Source organism: Lepidochelys olivacea (genome assembly GCF_965140295.1).
Source record: "Lepidochelys olivacea isolate rLepOli2 genome assembly, chromosome: 19".
Classification (NCBI taxonomy): Eukaryota; Metazoa; Chordata; order Testudines; family Cheloniidae; genus Lepidochelys; species Lepidochelys olivacea.
In genome coordinates this window covers 17,531,173-17,549,891 of record NC_140429.1, presented here as the reverse complement: position 1 = coordinate 17,549,891, position 18,719 = coordinate 17,531,173, and the positions used below count along the sequence as shown (strand labels likewise).

The 18,719-nt window shown below is 61.3% G+C and overlaps 1 protein-coding gene across 1 annotated transcript in view; it reads left to right on the top strand.

Annotated features, from left to right (window-relative positions):
- The window catches only part of FOXO6 (forkhead box O6), a 97,344-nt gene extending 81,219 nt beyond the window's left edge, over positions 1–16,125 (top strand). The window contains exon 2 of the mRNA XM_084652293.1: positions 8,950–16,125. Within this exon, the coding sequence (XP_084508419.1) occupies positions 8,950–10,362 (1,413 nt within the window). The 3' untranslated portion in view covers positions 10,363–16,125. The remainder of the gene's footprint in view (positions 1–8,949) is intronic.
- The last annotated feature ends 2,594 nt before the right edge of the window (positions 16,126–18,719 follow it).

The following is an 18,719-nucleotide window of genomic DNA, read 5'->3' as shown; positions in this document are numbered from 1 at the left end:
GACAATGAGGCTCCTTGGAGATCAGCTCAGGGGGATGGGGGCTGTTTTCCTGGCATGCACGTCTCCCTGTGCTGGGCCTGCTGGCATGGGAGGCGGGGGGAGGCACCCTTGGGATTAGTGCCTTTCCGCTCTCTGGAGTGTCTCCCCAGCCCCCTGGGGATGCAGGGCTGATGGAGCGGGCGTGGGGCAAGGCATATGGGATGGCAGCTGGGGATTCTGCTGTGCTGGGAAACCCGCCGGCAGCCTTCGCAGGGGCCTGCCTACCTGCATACCCCTCCAACCTCCAGCTCCTAGGGCAGCCACCTCTCCTGCCTCCTCTCTGCTCTCTACACTGCTGGCTGCCAGGGACCCTCCTCACCAGGCCCAGAGCCTCTCCTCATGAGTTGGCTGCCCAGAGCCAACACGTCTGCTGCTGCAAGTGATAATACCCCTGCCCACTGCTGCCTGTGTCAGCTAACACAGCCTAGCCTGGCAGTTCTCCCAAGGCTATTTCACCAGCCTCTGGCAGGCAGCCACCTCTGAGGTGGAGCACAGCACCTGTATAACAGAGCACAGCAATGCCATTCAGCAGTTTAGGACAGGAAGTGGCACCATGCTGTCAGTAATGACCCCAAGTGCAGGAGCTCCCTGAACATTTCACTTGGCCAGCGCCCCTAGCCCCATGCTGGGGTTTTCCTGGGTGCTGATGTGGGGAGCAGTGCTCCCTGCTGGGTCACCAGCCGCAGCTTGCTCCGCCCTGTCCGTTTCCGGACGGGTGCAGAGCCACCTCCTGGCTGAGCTGCGGCCCCTGTCAAGGCTGAGGCTGCCCTTTGAGCTGTGGGCATTGCCATCTTGCTGTGGTTCTGGCTGCGAGCCGGGGAGCTGGCTGCACAGGCCCCCCGGGGCTCTCCCAGCCAACTCGGAGCTGTGCTGGGGGAATCCCATGCCAGCGACTCCCCAGGCAGGCCGTGCTACACACCACGTTTCCCTCCCATGGCCTGTGGCCGTGCGGCGCCTTGCCTGGTAAGAGCTTTGTGTGTCTGGCCGTCAGGGCAACCAAGTGACGCCTTGGAGGTGCTCACCGTGAGGGGGAGATGCCTGCACTTCTGGGGTTGCCCAGGCCCCCCCAGGAACCCTCAGGTCCTCCCAAAGGCCCAGGGCCCATTCATAGCCTAGCTGGCTAGGAGAGATTTCTGCCTCAGCAAGAGAGCCGGGCGTCGGGGCAGGGGCAGCGTCTGATGGGAGGGGGGCTGGTGTCCAACGGGCTCAGGCTGACTGGAGATCTGTGAGGGGCTGCATTAGTGAGAGGGAGCGGGTGTGAGGGGGCAGGAGAGGGGGCAGTGGCCTGGGGCAAGCGGCAGTGACAGGGGAGAGGCTGCGGGGGAAAGCCGAGGGTGTCGTTGCTGTATCTCCTCGTGTGGCTTTGGTTTGTGTTTGTGACTCATGTCGCACCCGCTGATTGAAGCTCTGAGAGGCAGTGTGGACTAGTGGTGAGCGCACAGGCCTGGGAGCCAGGAGCTTCTTGGTCCTGATGTGCCATGTGGCCTTGGGCGAGCCCTTCCCTGTGGCCAGAGGTTGGATACCTGCCGTCGGATGGTTAAGTGGCTGGGGTCGCTGCAGGCGCAATGTGCTTGGTCAGCGCCATGTGTCGTTAGCACTCAACCCAGTTTGCCCACAGGAGCAGTGCCGGCCCCAGCAGCCACTGGCCCAGCCTGTTCCCTCCCCCCCCCCGACACACACACACGCTGGCTCCCCCAAACAGCCTGCCCTCGCTCCCTGCTTTGTGGGCTGGCCGGAGCTGTTTGCCCGTGGCAGGGGTGCATCTGTGTCCCGTTGCATTGCTAAGGGCCGGGCACCTCTTCCTGAGGACGCTGCTGTGGGCAAGAAGCAACCAGGCTTCTTCCACTCCATTAATTAAGCTCTGTGTCCCTGTCCCCGCCGCCGCGTCCTCTCCCTGCAGAGCCCGGCTGCCCTGCCACCAGTGCCCACCCAGACCAGCAAGCAAAGTGCCTCAGGGCTCTAACAAAGCAGAGTCCTGGACGCGGTCGGCTCTGAGTCCCCGGCTCGGCTCAGCTACAATTAATTGCTGTTTCCTTTTTGCTCTGAAAGAACCTTCTCTGTGGAAGGAGGCAGCAGCCTCCCCGCACTGATTGGCACCGAGCTGCTCCCCTTCCTGGCCCCCGGGCTGGTCCCTCGGTCTCAGGCAGGGGAGGGGGCAGCCCCCTGCCGGGCCTGCTGCTAAGTGCGGATGGGTTTGGGTGCCAAGTTCGGGGAGGGGAGAGATTTCCAGTTGTTGGAATTGCCTAAAAAAGGAGAGAGGCAGCGGCTGGACGGGGAAAGCCAAAGCCAGGGGCTCGGGAAGGTATTTGATGCACAGGCCCATTGTTAGTACTGCAGGGGAGCCCACGGTTGCATCTGGCCTCGGCATTAGCTAGTCCGGCCAGCAGCGACTCCCTGTCCCAGTGGAGGAGGTGACTTTTCACACCCCCGTGCCACACCCGGGGGCACCAGCATCTCCTGCATTACGGCTGGCAGAGATGAGGGAGATGTGGTCGCTGGGGCTGCACTGGTGCCATTCACAGGCCGCAGGCTCTGCACCCCCCGCCCTTCGGCACCCTGCCAGGTGCTGGCAAGGTGATCAGGTGTCTGCAGCTCCCCATAAATTGTGCCACACCTGCCCCAGTCACTTCCTGGCACAAAGGAGGTGGCAGCTCAGGCAGGATCTGTCTTCCTGCGTGGAGGGGGCAGGGCCCCATCCTGCCAGGTGCTGAGCGCTCCCCACTCCCGCTGACCTCGGGGGGAGCCAGTGCAGGGCCAGCTGCCCACAGGGACAGCCTGAAGCGCGTTGTGGCTGGAGCTGTGCGACCCAGACGGTGCCCGCTGTGGTGCCTCCTGTGCCCTGCCCCAGACCATCCCCAGGCCTGGCTCCCAACGGAGAAGCACCAGAGAGGCTTCGGGGCACTTGGGATCCCTAGTGGGGGGCGCTAATGCCCGCTGTGGGACCCTGCCCTCTGCCAAAGCAGCGAGTGCCCAGAGGCTGCTGGCGCGCCTCTCTCCCCGGCGCCGGGGGTGCCGTCACTCGCGGCTGGCAGCGGGGGCAGCGGGGCCCGCCCTGCCGAATACACCGAAAGAGGGACCCCGCCACAGCGGGGGGCCGAAGGGGGCAGTGCAAGGAGCCAGCCTGGCAGCGCTGCAGTGGGGGATGGCATCAGTGCCTCCTTGTTGCCCTGCCCCGGCTGTAACTGCCGCTCACTAGCTGGCCTAAGAGGCCTTGGAGGATCCAGCCAGCCAGGGGTGCCGGGGGTGAGGCCAGGGAGAGGGAGCAGCCTCAGCAGAGGCCTGGGAACAGCTTTGGCATCAGCCCCGAGAAGCGTCTGCTGGGGCCCGGGGGAGGGGCCGGGTGGCTGTGTGGGTCTGGCCTGGCGAGGGCAGGGCAAGCTGGGGCTGGGACCGCACTGTGCGAGCCAGTGGGAATGAGCGTCCTCTCCAGCATGGCGATGCCGTTCCCTGGAGCTGCCACTGCCTGTCTGGTCTCCCACGGAGCAGGGCGAGCTGGGCATCCCGCTGTCAGAACAATGGGCAAATCCCTCCCCTCTCCCCCAGCACCCCTCAGCCCGGAGGAGCGCCAGGCACTGCGATGTCCCTGGCCCTGCAGCCGCAGGCTCCTCTGCCCTCGCCTTGCCAGGCTGATGCCGGCCAGCCATGAAGGGAGGGGGTATGGGACGCTGGCCGGAGCTAGCCAGGTGCACAAGTGCATGAGGGCCCATCCTTGCAGCCTGATGCCGGTCAGGGCCTGCCTCCAGCGACCTGGGCACAGAGCCATTCTCAGTGGACTGGCATCCACACCGCCGACACTGCCGGGCACAGAGCCATTCTCAGTGGACTGGCATCCACACCGCCGACACTGCCAGGCACCTCGCTGGCAGCATCAGCAGGGAGGCCGAGGGCTGAGCGAGCTCTGGAGACTGGACTCCCCTCTCACCCTCGAGACTGTAGTGCATTGGTGTGGCCATGTGCAGAGCTTGCCCTGGCATCCCCCTGCCTGAGGGGGTGATGTATCCTACCCCTGTTTAGGCTGTAGCAGTTCTGGGGATAAGACCCATAACTCAGGGTTAGACAACGAAGCCCCCACCCCTTGGCAGCTCCTGGCTGAAGCTCCAGGCCATCAGTCCCTGGGCACCAGTGCCCTGATTAGAGGGCGGCACGTGGTCTGTAGACCCGGAGCTTGCCCGCCCCAGGGCACTTTGTGCTGTTGCTAGCAGCAGTGGGCCTCCGCTGGTTGCAGCGCGGGGAGCCCGGGCAGACGGCCATTGGCGTTGCAGTCAGGGCATGGGTTAGCCTATCTCTGCCAGCTGTTGCAGGCGTCTGCCCAGCAGGACGCCCCACACTGCTACCGGCGGCAGGGCTGGCTCAGGGTGGCATCAGCGGGAGAAGTTTGCACCATGTCCCTCGTGGGGCCCAAGGTGCAGAGCACAGTGCTGCCCCCCAGGCGCGCCCTGCATCTCTGGGCATTAGGGGCTGCCGCAGCCTGAGGAGCCACTGCACCCCGGCCCAGACACCTGGGCGACTGAGCGCCACCGCCCGGCAGCATCTCTGCGCCGTCGGCCAGGATGGGCCAGGCTCTTCGCGGCAGCACAGAGATGTCACCTGGTGGGACAGGGATTCCCTGCAGAGCTGCCTGCGCGAGGGCAGGAGGGCATGGCTGGCCCCAGGCATTGTGCCAGCAGGCAGACGGGAGGCTGGAGTGAGGGCAGAAGGCAGAGAGAGAGGACTGGGGGGCAGGAGGCAGTGGGCCGCGGAGCTGGAGGGGAGGGCAATGGGGGAGGGGAAGGGGGTAAGGAGGGACGCAGAGCGACTAGCCCCCCAGGTGCTCTGGGCTGGGTGGGGCGTGTCTCCCGGGACTGGCTAGTGCCAGGCCTGCTGCCCGTGGCTGTGTGGCTCCTGGGGACAGCCAGCAGGCTGCGAGGGAATGGAGGGCCAAGGCGCTCCTCGCCCATGTGCCCCACAGAAGCCCCTAGCAGTGGCAGGTGTTTCCCACCTGGGTGCCCTGGCCTGAGTCCGTCTGGGCTGTGGGGCAGCCTGGCCAGGTGGCACTGGGGCTGTTCCGTGCTGAGGGCAGGTTGGGAAGGGGTTAACGGCCAGCCCGTACCTGCAGTTGCATTTTAAAGATGTGAAATTAAAGCCCATAATTTATTCTCCCCACACACGAAGGAGCAATTAGTTCTAAACACGGCTTAATCAGTCAGCGCGAGATTGATTTCTGTAGACTTGGATTTGGTGGCTGCTGGCAAGGAGCCAGGCTGGGAGCAATCTCCAGATAAATGAAGTGCGGAGAAGGAAGCCATTACATAATCTGATGGATGGGCCCGGAGCTCGCGCGGCTTCTCATTAGTATGCCACTCGAGGCTGGCAGCCGCACCAAACTTCTCCCAGGCACCTCAGCAACTTCCCCCTCCCCGCCCCGGCCCCTTCCCCAGCTGGGCTGGCCTGGGGCTAACCACTTTCCCGCAGGGCCGGGACAGACACCCGGACCCAGGAGCCTGTTCAGCCACAGGCAGCCCTTCTGCAAACTCCGTGATGTTCCCCTCTCTGGCTTCCAGCTGGCGCAGCATGCCCCCTGCCTAGGCCCGAGAGCTGGTCTCTTCCACCCTCAGCTCTCTGCATTGTGCAGGGCACTGGGCCTGCTTCAGAGGAACCACCTTTATCCCCATTCACAGACAGGTAAACCGAGGCACGGCCAGGGCACATGACTTCCTCCAAGGTCACGCAGTGAGTTGGCAGCACAGCAGCATGAGAACCCAGGAGTCCTGTCCTGGTCCCTCCCCTTCACCCCAGACCAATCTCCGAAAGGAAAAAAAACGAGGAGTGCTTGTGGCACCTTAGAGACTAACCGATTTAGTCCTCCTCGGGTTTTCTGTGCTGATGCAGACTAGCACGGCTACCACGGAATCTCTGGCAGCGAGGGGGCTCATTAGGGAGCAAAGCGCAGCCCCCGGCTGTCTGCTGGGGCCAGGTGGGAGGCAGCCTTGGGGAGCATTCATCATGCCACCTCCCAAGGGCCCGGCGTTCTGTAGCATCCCCACAAGTGACATGTGCTGTTGGCAGCTGCAGGGTGCCCACTGGGATCCATGGGCCAACTCTGAGGAATAATCCATGGGTCACAGAGTGACGGTCCCCAGCTCCCACGTGCATCATGCCTGGACTTCCCTGCTGTAGCATCGAAGCGTGGGGGGTGAGCGGAAGGGCGTGGCCCTGCCTGTTGCTCCCCCTCAGAATGGAACCCCGCTTTCGATGGTGTCGGAAATGCATCCGTGGGCGAGGACAGTGCTGGTGTGGCATAGCTGGGAGAGCCTTTGTCTCCGTGGCTCCCGTGTTCTCTGCCCAGGGTTTGGCTGCACCCTGGGGGAGTCCAATCACACCAGCCCTGGGGGGCTGTGAACACAGAACCCAGGACGCTGCAGCGTCAGACAGGCTCCTGCTGCAAGCGGGCAGCACTGAGGTGGCTGCAGAAGCACCTGGCACCAGGATTCAAAGGTGCTGCTGAGGAAAAATCAGAGTCGGATACCACCACACCCATGCCTGTGTTTTGTTGCTGTCCTCAGGAGGCTGCAGGGGAAGGAGCCACTCATGGGGAGCCAGGCCAGCAGCATCTCACGCTCAATAGCCAAACTCTGCATTTGTTGGCAGGAGAGATGGGCCCGAGACACGGGCCCCAGAACTCACATGCTCTGGGCTTCGGGCAGGTCAGGACCACACCTCATATTGAAGGGGAGGATTTGGGGGCAGGAGGGGATCCCTGCTGGGGACGGGATCCCGTAAGGGTTTGCAAGCAGCCCTCGTGCCAGGTGCGTGATGCTGGGGGATGTGCGCCCGGCCCAGGGTCAGACCCCGATCCGCACGCAATGTGCGAGTTCCTGGTGTGAGCGGAGCCCAGCCGGCTGGCTGCCGGCCAACGCTTCACACCAACTTGCTTTGAACAGCCACCATTCGTGCCGTGGAGCTGGTCCCCGGGGGACATGCTGTTGTCTCTGCTCTGATGCAGTCAAGATGGCTGGGCTGACCTTTCCTGCATGTGGGGGTGGCTCCCGATTTGCTGATACAGATGATGGGCTGAGGGAATTGGAGGGAGCTGGTCCTGAGTCCCCTGGGCTGTAGCGTCCCCACTGCCCTGGCCTAGGGCTGGGCCAGGGGGGACCCACCCACCCTTAATGGGCCATGCATATGTAACCCACACACCTCCTGGGTGTGGTGCTCTGTCCCATCTAGTGGCACCGAGACCACTTAGGGAGCCAGCGATTGATGGGTCTGCTCTACAGCCTTAGCTTGTAGCCAGTTGGCTTTTAGCTCATGCAGTAGAGGCTGATGCGTTTAGCTCCAGCGGTCCCAGGTTCAATCCCACCCGCCGACGCCTAGGGTCTGTCGGCATTACATATAGATTGAGCGCAGCTAGGCTCCTAGCTGCAAGGTCCATGAGCCTGCAGGTCTCTGCAGCCCGCCTTGCCGCTGGGGGCTGAACTCCCCCCAGAGCCAAGGCCCATCCCACGCCTCAGCACCGGCTGCCCCCGGGCCAGGCCCATTGCTCAGACCTGCCCCCTCTGCCAGAAACACAGAGCCCCAGGGTACTCATCAAACCAGACCCTGCCCGCCACGGCGCACGCTTCTCCTGCAGGGAGAGAATGAGAGAACAATCCACATGTGACAGCGGTGTGGTCAGGGGGCGAACGCGCTGCGGGAGGCCGTCCGACGCGCCGGTGTCAGACCTGGCTAGAATAGTGCCGTGTGTGCTGGGAGCCAGTCTAGAGGCTCACCTTTGCCCCGGGCTGTGGGGCACGGCCAGGGGGAGCGAGGAAGGAGGCAGCTTGCAGGAGCTTTGGAAATGTTTTCTTTCTTCCCTCCTGGTGCGCGCCAGGCAATAGTAGCCAGGGCTGGTGAGAAGAGTTTGAAGCCAGCTCGAGCACGGGAACAGGGACTCGGTGCCCACCGGGGGGCTGGGAGGAAGGGTCTGTCTGCCAGGCCGGTGAGGGACTTGGCATGTGCCTGGTGCCAGTGAGGCAAGCGGGATGGGCTCGCTGGGTCTGAAGAGGACTATGGATGGGGCTGTGCTGGGAAGGGGGCCCCGAAGGAGGGCTCCAGGAGTCTGTGCTGGGGGAAGGGGGTTGAGGGTGGGACCAGGGAGCCCTTCGCACGAGGCCCTGGTCGCCAGAAGCTCAGGGCCTGGTTCTGATCCCAGTCACGATCTGACGTCAGTGTCCCTCCATCGGCTCCAGCGGAGCTGCTCCTGATTTACACCAGCGTGACTGCAAAGTTGGGCCGGAGGGGGCTGTTCCTGTCCAGGAGCCGTTGTGCAATATGAGTTGGGCATCTCAGTGCTGCTCCTGGGGGCAGCCCCCCCATGGCACCAAGAGGTCCCCTTGCTGCAGCCACAGCAGAGAGGCTAAGGACTGAAGGTGCCGTGGAGCGCCAACGCCCAGTGGTCCCTTGCCCGGCCAGGCTGAGGGTACTGGCAGGCTGGGGTGAACTCTTCCAGCCCTGCCCCTGTCGCAGGGGGTGTGGTAGAGGCTCCTTTCCCTGGCTGTCAGAGCCCTTGCTGAGTGCTAAATAAATCCCCGGCTGCCCAGGCTAGTGCATGTCAGCGCACATATGCGCCGCTCCAGCCGTGCACCAAAGGAAGACAGAGAGAAACCCCCCAGCTCTTCCCAGCCCTAGATCTTAAAGCACTTGTACCAAGGAGTCAGTATCATTATCCCCATTGTACCAATGGGGAAACCGAGGCACATAGTGGGGCAGTGACTTGCCACGGTCACCCGGCAGGCCAGTGGCAGAGCAGGGAATAGAGCCCGGCTCTCAGGGGTCCCAGTGCAGTGCTTTCTCCACACACACCATAGGGAAGCCCCCCTGCTAGCCGCTAGTCCCAGGGGCAGAGGCGCTGTGGACTCTCACTGACAGAGGCTCTTTGTTTTGTCTCTGCAGAACTCGATTCGGCACAACCTGTCCCTGCACACCCGCTTCATCCGCGTGCAGAACGAGGGCACCGGCAAGAGCTCCTGGTGGATGCTGAACCCCGAGGGCGGCAAGACCGGCAAGCCGCCCCGCCGGCGCTCTGTGTCCATGGACAACAACAGCAAGTTCCTGCGCATCAAAGGGAAAGCCAGCAAGAAGAAGCAGCTGCAGGCGACTCAGGAGCGTGGGGAGGAGAGCCCGTCCTCCCAGCAGGCCAAGTGGTCTGAGAGCCCCGCCTCCCACACCAGCGATGAGTATGATGCCTGGGCCGACTTCCGGACACGGGCCAACTCCTCGGCCAGCACGCTGGGCGGGCGCCTCTCCCCAATCCTGTCCAGCCACGAGCCGGACGAGCTGGAAGAGGACGACGGCACCCCATCCTCCCCGCTGATGTACCCCAGCCCCTCCAGCACCATGTCTCCCTCCCTAACCAGCAGGTGCTCCGTGGAGCTGCCCCGGCTGACCGACCTGACCGGCACCATCAGCCTGAACGAAGGGCTTGGTGAGAGCCTGCTGGACGATCTGCAGGACAGCTACAACATGAGCCCTTCCCAACCGCTGCCCTCGGGCGGCCTCAGGCAGAGGAGCTCCAGCTTCACCTTCAACTCCAAGTGCTCGACGCTTGGGGCACCCACTAGCATGTACTGCGGGACCATCTACAGCCAGCCCGCCATGAACCTGCTGCGGCGTCTGCCCATGCAGACCATCCAGGAGAACAAGCAAGCTACCTTCTCGCCCGTCGGCTCCTACCGGAACGCCTCGCTGCAGGACCTGCTCTCCTCCATCTCCTACGTGCACAAGGAGAGCGTGGCTCAGGGCGAGCCGCCCATGGCTCAGGCCGGCGTCCTGGCACCGTCCCGCAGCCACAGACAGAGTGCCCTCATGTGCGGAGGTGGGGAGCTGGGCTTGTCCTCTTACCCCGCCCACTCGGCCTCCCTCATGAAGAGCAACACTTTGTACCACCCGTCACCAGCCAGCCACCACCCTGCTGTCAGCACCAGTGCCTTACCCACTCCTATCAGCCTTATGAGCTTGCCTAGTGACTCCTGCAGCATGGCAGCCATGCCCCACCACGGGCATCTCCATCCCTACGTCAATACCCAGGGGGCACACATGAGCTTGCTGGATTCCCTCCAGGGCCCTTACCAAGGGGCGATCCACCCCCCTGTTTTGGGCCAGGACAGGTTCCCAGCAGACCTTGACCTGGACATGTTCAACGGCAGCTTGGAGTGCGATGTGGAGTCCATTATCCTCAATGACTTTATGGACAGCGACGAGATGGACTTCAACTTCGACTCGGCTCTGCCCCCGCAGAATGGCCTCAACATGGCCACGCTGCCCAGCGCCCCCCAGCCCCCCAACCAGAGCTGGGTGCCTGGCTGAGACAAAGCTGGATGCTTCCCACCAAGGAGTCACATGGGGAACAGTGAAACAGACTTTTTTTTCCTTTCTCTTCTGCCTTTATTTGTTCTGACGGGCTAGAGCCATCTGTTAAACCGGAGAGCCACCCTGACCACAAGCCGCAGGGTGACAGATCCGTACGGGCGCAGGACACGGCCCCGCCAGCCAGTCCAGATGTATCACCCGCATTGATGTGTGCGCCAGACTAGCTAGCTCAGGCTCTGCTGGGGAGCCCCAGGCCCACCCCAGTTCTCTCCCTAGCACGGTAAAACAAAAGAGAAAGCACATCAGGTGTGGACATAAAGGCAGTCTGGTTAATTGCACGCCCTGTCCCTCCTCCGCCCCTAGGGGGGTTCCCAGCCGAGGCAGTGCAGAGTCTGGACCCAAGGCATTCGCTTTCCAAATTGCCCCACCGGTGACTGGCCCCACCCTTTGTGCTCTTGTTTGGTTTAGTTCTCCCCAGGACGGACAGTGGGTGGCAGCCCTGGAGCAGAGGCAAAATGACTGCAAAGGCCCTTGTTTTCCAGGGCAGGCTCAGAAAATTCAGCTGCGGCGATCAGGAGCGGTGGCTGGCTGAGAGGAGGCTCCCCCCAGCAGTCAGAGTTAGCGTCAGCCTGCAGCCCCTTCCACCCACTCACCCTACAGCAGACCAGTGGATTTCCATGTACTGTTTAAGCCTGTTCTAGAACCTGATATAACCCCGGGGTAGCTGGGGAGCCAGGGAAAGCCTCTGAACTCTGGAGCTAGCAGCTGTGGCCGCTTGCTGGCAGCACCCACGCGCACGGGGCTCTCTCCAGAGTTTGATTCTGGATTCTGAGCCAGTTTGATCTCAGCCAGCTTTGGGGATGGCCACGTTTTCAGTCATCAGAGCCTGAAAAAATCCCAACCCACTGACAACTGGCAGCTGTCTGTATACAACGTGCCGGGTGCCATGCACAGCTGGTGTGTGCATGGGTGGGGGCACAGGCATGCATGCCCCTGCATGTGCAAATGCCGGCTTTGCAGGTGCGTGTTTTGCAGGCCCAGGAGCCTGTGTGAGGCTCGTGGCCGCCTATTGGGAGGGGCATGCTGCTAGCCTGGATCCCTGCTGGAGAGGTAGGCTGGCGGAGGTTAGAGGGTGGGGGGTGGAGTTATTTATTTGATTTCACGCACTCTCTTGCCATTGAATAATCACCTTGTTAGAAGAGCAAACGGGAGAGCCGTGCTGGGAGCTATGCCCTGCACTGGGGAGGCAGTCCGCAGGCAGCGCGTGCTCACGGGAGATGGCAGTTAATAATCAGGGATATGCAGAGGGTTGGGAGATGATTGCAAAACCTGGATCTAGCTTGTGATGCAGAACATCCCCAGAGTTTGAGGTGCTCAGCGCCGGGGCACTGGACCTCCCAGTGGGACTTGGGGTTCAAACACTTGTTTCCCTCTGCAGAGCTCACTGTGCCCCTGCGTTTTCAGACCATTTAACCCACCACCAGCAAACCCTTCCCTCCCCTGCCCCATGGGTCGGTACGCAGGCTCTGGGCTGGTGCCCGGGGGCTGCCAGTCTGTCAGGCAAGGCAGAGGTGCTATTGCTCCCCGCACCAGGGAGCCACTGGGGCTAAATGTCAGGGTCTAGCAGCAGGGCCCTCCAGGAGTCAGCATGCTTTCTGAGCACTGCCCATCTGAGCTGGGCGGGTGGGGCCAGCAGCGCAGCGAGCACGAGCGGGCACAGTAGGTGCTCAGCATTTGGGGACGAGCCAATCGGAGGGAGGATCCTTCACATTAAGTGAGAAGGGTGCCGATCCCCTTGCCTCTGCGAGAGTGGCCAGAAGAGCCAGGAGTGGGCCCGGGGCTCAGCTGAAGGTTGGCAGCTGCAGCACAGGGCCCAGCTGGGCAGTGGGCTCTGCTGGCCCCCAGGCCAGGCAAGCATGCCCGTACAGCAGGGTTTTGTTCAACAACGACGGGCCTGAGGCAGACCCAGAGCCTGGCCTGAGCCTTGTAGACAGTCCCTGTCTCTCTAACAAGTCAAGCCCAAACACCATCTGAGCTCTGGGGCTGGAGCTTTTCCTTGGGGGTCCAGCTCCTCCTGAACTGGGGCCCGGCTCCTGGCTCTGAAATGAAGACCCACGTTGTTTCCATGGCGCTTTGCTCTAGGTTCGCTGGTCCTTTGGACCGTGGGCCTCGAGCGACCCGGGCGCAACCCCCTGGGTGGGAGTCAAGGTTTCTGTGAACTCTGACTGTAGGACACAGGTCTGGTGTTTCCCAGCCAGGGGGAGGGACATTTGCCTCCCAAACGATCTTCAAGGGGCCCCAAAGTATAGTCAGAGAGGCCGAATTACGTAGTGAGTGACCCAGCCCTGAGCAGTGAAAGTGACAGTGACAAACTACTGATGCCAGAGCCAAATTTTACTTTCTTAAATGCCAAGATTTCCTGGGTCTAACCAGGCCTGGGCTCCTGGAAGGCTGGTTGTGTTTTAAACAGCAACCTCCAGGGACCCCAGCATACACACCAGCCCCCCAAGAAAGGGACCCTAGAACTGGCCCTGGTATAATCGCATGTAGTCGGGAACTGGAGGCTCCCTGACTCCACGTGGTGGCCAGGCTTCAGGGGTCTCTGGCCAGGTGGTCTAGAAAGCACCTGGAGCCCCCCGCATTGGCCCATGGAGCCTGTGGCTTTGTCGTCTGGGTTCAGGCTTGTCTCCCATAGGAGCAGTCAGCATAGGCACATCTGAAGGGCAGAGGAGATCCCAGCTGCTGATGGGTCCCCATCCCTACGCAAGGTGGATCCCCGAAGGGCGCTTCCCTCCCCGGTTGGGGCTGTCCCATGCCCCTGCCCTGTAGCCCCCCTCCTTTCTCTGTGAATGGCCCAGAAGCACCAAGCGCTGTCAGGCACAGAGAAAGGGGTGGGTTTATTAAAGACCCCATCTCTCCCCTCCAGCAATTCTCCCAGCCCCGGGCATCACAACCAATGCATCTTCCAAGGGCCAGGCAACATGTCCTGATGGAGGCCATAGGAGACGGAGCAGCTGCTCCTTGCCTGGGGCAGAGTGGCATACACCAGGTCCTCTTGCCTCACCCGACCAGGGTCCGTCAGGGACCCGGCATGTGTCTATGGTGGGGAATAACAAAGGAGCCCATTGATGTACCATTGATGTTTGCTCCAGGTACATAGAGGTCGTAGTCTATTTATAAAGACATTATTACCAATTAATTAATTATGTTTACATTGTTGGATCATGTACAGAATTTAATATATTCTATTCTAGATACTCTTTCTCAGAGGCTTTTTAAAAAATTATTATTATTTGGTCGATAGCATACATTTATTCATTCACTCTGTTTCGACACTCCCATTCTGTTTCCATACGTATTTAATTCATTGCAGAAAGAAATTGTCAATGATAGGTGGCTATGAAATACCCAGCCCGCTTGCCCTGCCCTAGCCCGGGGGCGCTAAGGAGGGTTAGAGAGGAGGGGTGTGGCAGGGAGCCGTACTTACCGTGGGGCTGGGGGCTGCAGGGCTGGGACCACCTACTAGGTGCACGAGGGGCGTTCGGGGAGCAGTGCTGCCCTGTGTGAGAGAAAGGAGGGAGCTACCTCCTTCCAAACACCTGATCTTCCAGGCACATCCCCGGCAGCACAATAGAGGATGGTGGCGTTAGGCACTGGATGGCATGTGCCATCGGCATGTGGCATCAGACGGGCACCTCGCCCGCCCCTCCCAGCACCAGCCACACACTTGGGGCTTTGGATCCAGCATCACCCCCTCCGTGGCCGGGCCAGCGGCACAGGCTGGCATCGTTCTTGCCAGGCTTGGTTCTGCTGCAAAGTCTCTGCTCCTCTCGGGTGCTTTCGTTCCTGCTTTGGGAGAGGGGAGAGGTGGAGCCTGGTGCCCAAGCTCTGCCCCTCTGTAGGAGACGCGCCACCATCTGGCAGGGAACCCCAGCCCAGGGAGGCCTGGCTCTGTCCTGGGGATGCAACAGGCTCACTGGGGTGCTTAGTGCTCAGCATCAGGCCCCGTCCCCACTCCTGCTCTCTGCCAGTCTCAGGGACTCTCCCTGGCCTCTGCAGGCCAGGCGCCTCGACCTGCCCCAGCCCCTGGAGCTCAGTGCTAGCTGGGCCTTAGAGTTTACATCCCTCCCCCAAAGGAGATGGGGAGAGGGACAGAGATGCCCAGGGAGCCCCTTGGCCTTGCCCAGCCCTGAGCATCCATTGGTACTTAGAGGAAGCAGCAGGAGGCCTCAGTCAGAGAAGACCCCCCGGCATCCCCTGGGCCTGCTCCCCTCGCCCCGCCCCGCCCTGCCCCACCGTGTGTTTGACCTGGGAGGCCAGCCCCGGGCACGTTGTCTTGCAAAGCTGTCTGTGGTTCGTGACCGTGGGGGTGTCGTGTGTACGGTGGAGTTGTGTTGGTAAGCATTGTGTGTGGCGTCGTCGTGCAGTGCGAGGGGTGTGGTGGCGGGCAGGGAGCTGGGCAGGGCAACCCATCACCCTGCGTGCCCAGCGACACCCACGCCCTCGGGCAAGGGCACGTCAGCCTCCGGCCTCTGCGGGGGAGTTTAGGTGCAGGGCGGGAGGGGCCCGGGCAGGAGCCAAGGGACCAGTGACCTGTGCAGCACCCCCAGTGCCAGGGCGGGCAGAAGAGAGTAGGGCTGTGCATGGGGGCAGCGCTGCTCAGGGATTGGGATGGAGCGGGGGCCAAGGCACATGGGGATGGATTAGGTGTGCGGGGGGGGGGGGGTCAGTCATTCCCTTGCAGCTCCATTTCCATCCTGGACCCTGGGCCCCCGCTCTCCTGTATGCAAGAGTCAGATGATATGTGCACAGGTCTGGTCTGGGCCCTGGGCACGGCCTCCTGCTCCCCACCTGTCTAGAGACCAGGGCAGGAGAACTGCTCTCCTTGGTGGCATCGCTGCTGGTTCTGACCCTGGTCAGGGCTGCCAGCAACCCCCGCACTGCAGCTGGGGAGCATGGGGCCCCCGACGGCCCAGCATGCTGCAGAGCTGGCTCCGTGCCCTGCTGCGGTCTGTGCAGGCCCACGGCAAGGAGCCACGCATGAGGCTCTCTGGCCTGCGAGCACATGGCCGTGCCGTCTGCACTGTGCAGGCTGTTGTCATGTGGCTTGGCCATGAGTCCACGTTTAAATACGGCTTCGGGGTCGTGTCCAGGGAGTCCTAGAGACGGCTGGGCTGCCCTGCCCAGCCACGCTGGGCCTCCACATCAGTGCCAAGCCACCAGCTGCTCGGCTCCTAGCATGGCTGGGAGCACAGGGAAGGAGAAGGCCAGTTCTTTGATTTGAAGGAATCAGCGGGGTTATTTTAAATCTCCCTCAGGACGTGAGTCCCCAAGCATAGCCCATACCCAGCCCCCCCGGGAGACTCCTCTTCTGAACTTTCCACTTGGTTCCCTAGTGCACTGTCCCCCTCTGCCCCACGCTCCCAGCCTGGCTCCCATTTCTGGCCTGGTGGGGCCTGACTTCAGTGACTCAGCGATGGGCACACAAGCAAGGAGCAATCCAAGAGCGGAGCTGGCTCCCCGGCGGGACAGGGCTCCGCAGAGGGACTGGCTCCAACAGTTTCCTTTATACAGATGTTTCTGTTCATTCTTTCCCACGTATTTATAACTGTACAGACCTGGGGGGAGGGTTTCGGACAGGCTGTCATCTCTCACCGCACATATATTGTAGGCAACGTAACCTTCTTGATTGTGCTATTAGAGTTTGTGTATGTGGCAATGTAAAGAACTGTGTATAGTGCATTGTACAGCATATTTTCATGAATAAAATTGTTTTAAATATTACAAGTATGGCCAGCTGACTTCCATGCTTGTGTGTTCATGCGTGTCTGTGTGTTTGCATGCACATGTGTGCATATCCCTGTGTGCGTGTGCGAGAGATGGAGGGGGTCAGTGAATGTGGTGTACCAGAGAGGGAGTTGGAAGGTTAAAGGCGGGGACAAGTAAAATAATCAATACTTGTGAGCCCTATTGTTTTGTTCCTGGCAAACATCCCAAGACGTTAGATAAAAACATTAACACTCTTGCTGGAAGGCTACAACATTTAGTTGGGGATTGGTCCTGCTTTGAGCAGGGAGTTGGACTAGATGACCTCCTGAGGTCCCTTCCAATCCTGATATTCTATGATTCTATGACCACACAACTTTATTTCTTAGAATTCAGAACAATAAAGCACCAGAACTCAAAACCAGAGAAAGAGAAAGCAGGCTGCTCCCTAAAACAGAGAGGCCCAATTCACCCCAGCTAGCTGGCTGGCTGCAGACTGACTCTGCTAGACCCAGATCCCCTGTTTCTCTCTAGCTTTCCCTTGCCTACAAGCAGACCCAGGAACCCCCTTAGAACGTAAAGGGATAGCTTACAATTTAACACATTTTACAACACACCTCAGCTACCAAGGAGCCTGTGCGACCCTTCGGCACTTGGAACTAAAGACCAAACTGAGAGTCAAAGGAAGGCCCAGGGCATTGGGGCAGGAAAATGGGGTCTCCAGCACCCCAGAGGCTGGGCTGGACCCATGAGTGTCAATCACAACACTGGGCAATAGATGAGAATCAGTAAATTGCAGCATTTGTGTAGTGGGGACCTGCTCCCCACGGTGAGACAGCTGCGTGTGCGGGCGGCGCTGTGGGCTGGGCAGCGGACACGAGTGGCAGGCCCAGTGGGCGCAGAGAAGTGATCACTGCACCACTGACCTGTGTCACCTCTGGCCCCTTTCCCACTATGCGGCCATAAATCCCTCCCCCTACCTGGGCCAGCTCTGAGCACCAGCGAGATTCTGCTACCATCTGTGAAAAGAAGGAAGCCAGCCATACCGATAGCCCCTTCTGCCGGGACAATGCCCCTCACGCCACCTCCCCATTGACAGACAGGTCCCCCTGCCATCCACTCCTGCCAGATCCCCATTGATAGACAGGTTCCCTTACCAATGCACCCCCACATAGCACCTCCCCATGGACAGCCACGTCCCCTCTGTCAACGCCCACTCACACCACCTCCCCATTGATAGCCACGTCCCCTCTGTCAATGCCCCCTCACGCCACTCCCCATTGACAGCCACGTCCCCTCTGTCAACACCCCCACACGCCACTCCCCATTGACAGCCACATCCCCCGTCAACACCCCCACACACCACTCCCCATTGAAATCCACATCCCCTCTGTCAACACCCCCACACGCCACCTCCCCATTGACAGCCACGTCCCCCGTCAACGCCCCCACACGCCACTCCCCATTAACAGCCACGTCCCTCGTCAACGCCCCCACACGCCACTCCCCATTCACAGCCATGTCCCCCTGTCAACGCCCCTTCACGCCACCTCCCCATTGACAGCCACGTCCCCTCTGTCAACGCCCCCTCACGCCACCTCCCCATTGATAGCCACGTCCCCTCTGTCAACACCCCCACACGCCACCTCCCCATTGACAGCCACGTCCCCCTGTCAACGCCCCCTCACACCACCTCCCCATTGACAGCCACGTCCCCCTGTCAACGCCCCCTGACGCCACCTCCCCATGGACAGCCATGTCCCCTCTGTTAACACCCCCACACGCCACTCCCCATTGACAGCCACGTCCCCTGTCAACGCCCCCACACGCCACCTCCCCATTAACAGCCATGTCCCCCTGTCAACGCCCCCTCACGCCACCTCCCCATTGACAGCCACGTCCCCCGTCAACGCCCCCACACGCCACCTCCCCATTGACAGCCACGTCCCCCGTCAACGCCCCCACACGCCACTCCCCATTAACAGCCATGTCCCCTCTGTCAACGCCCCCTCACACCACTCCCCATTGATAGCCACATCCCCTCTGTCAACGCCCCCTGACGCCACCTCCCCATGGACAGCCACGTCCCCCTGTCAACGCCCCCTGACGCCACCTCCCCATGGACAGCCACGTCCCCTCTGTCAACGCCCCCTCACACCACCTCCCTATTTATAGCCAACTGTCGCTTCCATGGCCCTCACTCACTCACGTGCAGCTGCAGCACCCCTGCCCGTTAGTCCCTCTCCAAGCGCCTCATGGCTGGAAGCCTGAAGTGGTGCCTAGCCTTGGGGAGGCCCTGTGCCCTGCAGCCCTCGCCACCCTTTGGGGCTTCAAGCTGCAGTTCAGCACTTAGGCGACTACACTGAGCACTGCGGCAGGGACCCTCTGCCTGCCAGCTGAAGGCTCACTCATGGACTGAGCTCTCTGAATTCAGTGCCCAATTTGAAAGCTGGGCTCCCAGTTGTTTAAATCTCCCAAACCAGCCAGAAAGCAAAAGGCAGCGTGACTGCTCTGAGTGATCTGTGCCGCACGTCGGTTTCGTGGCCCCAAAGGAGCGCTGTGCTCAGTCGCTCGGCTCCCCTGCAGAC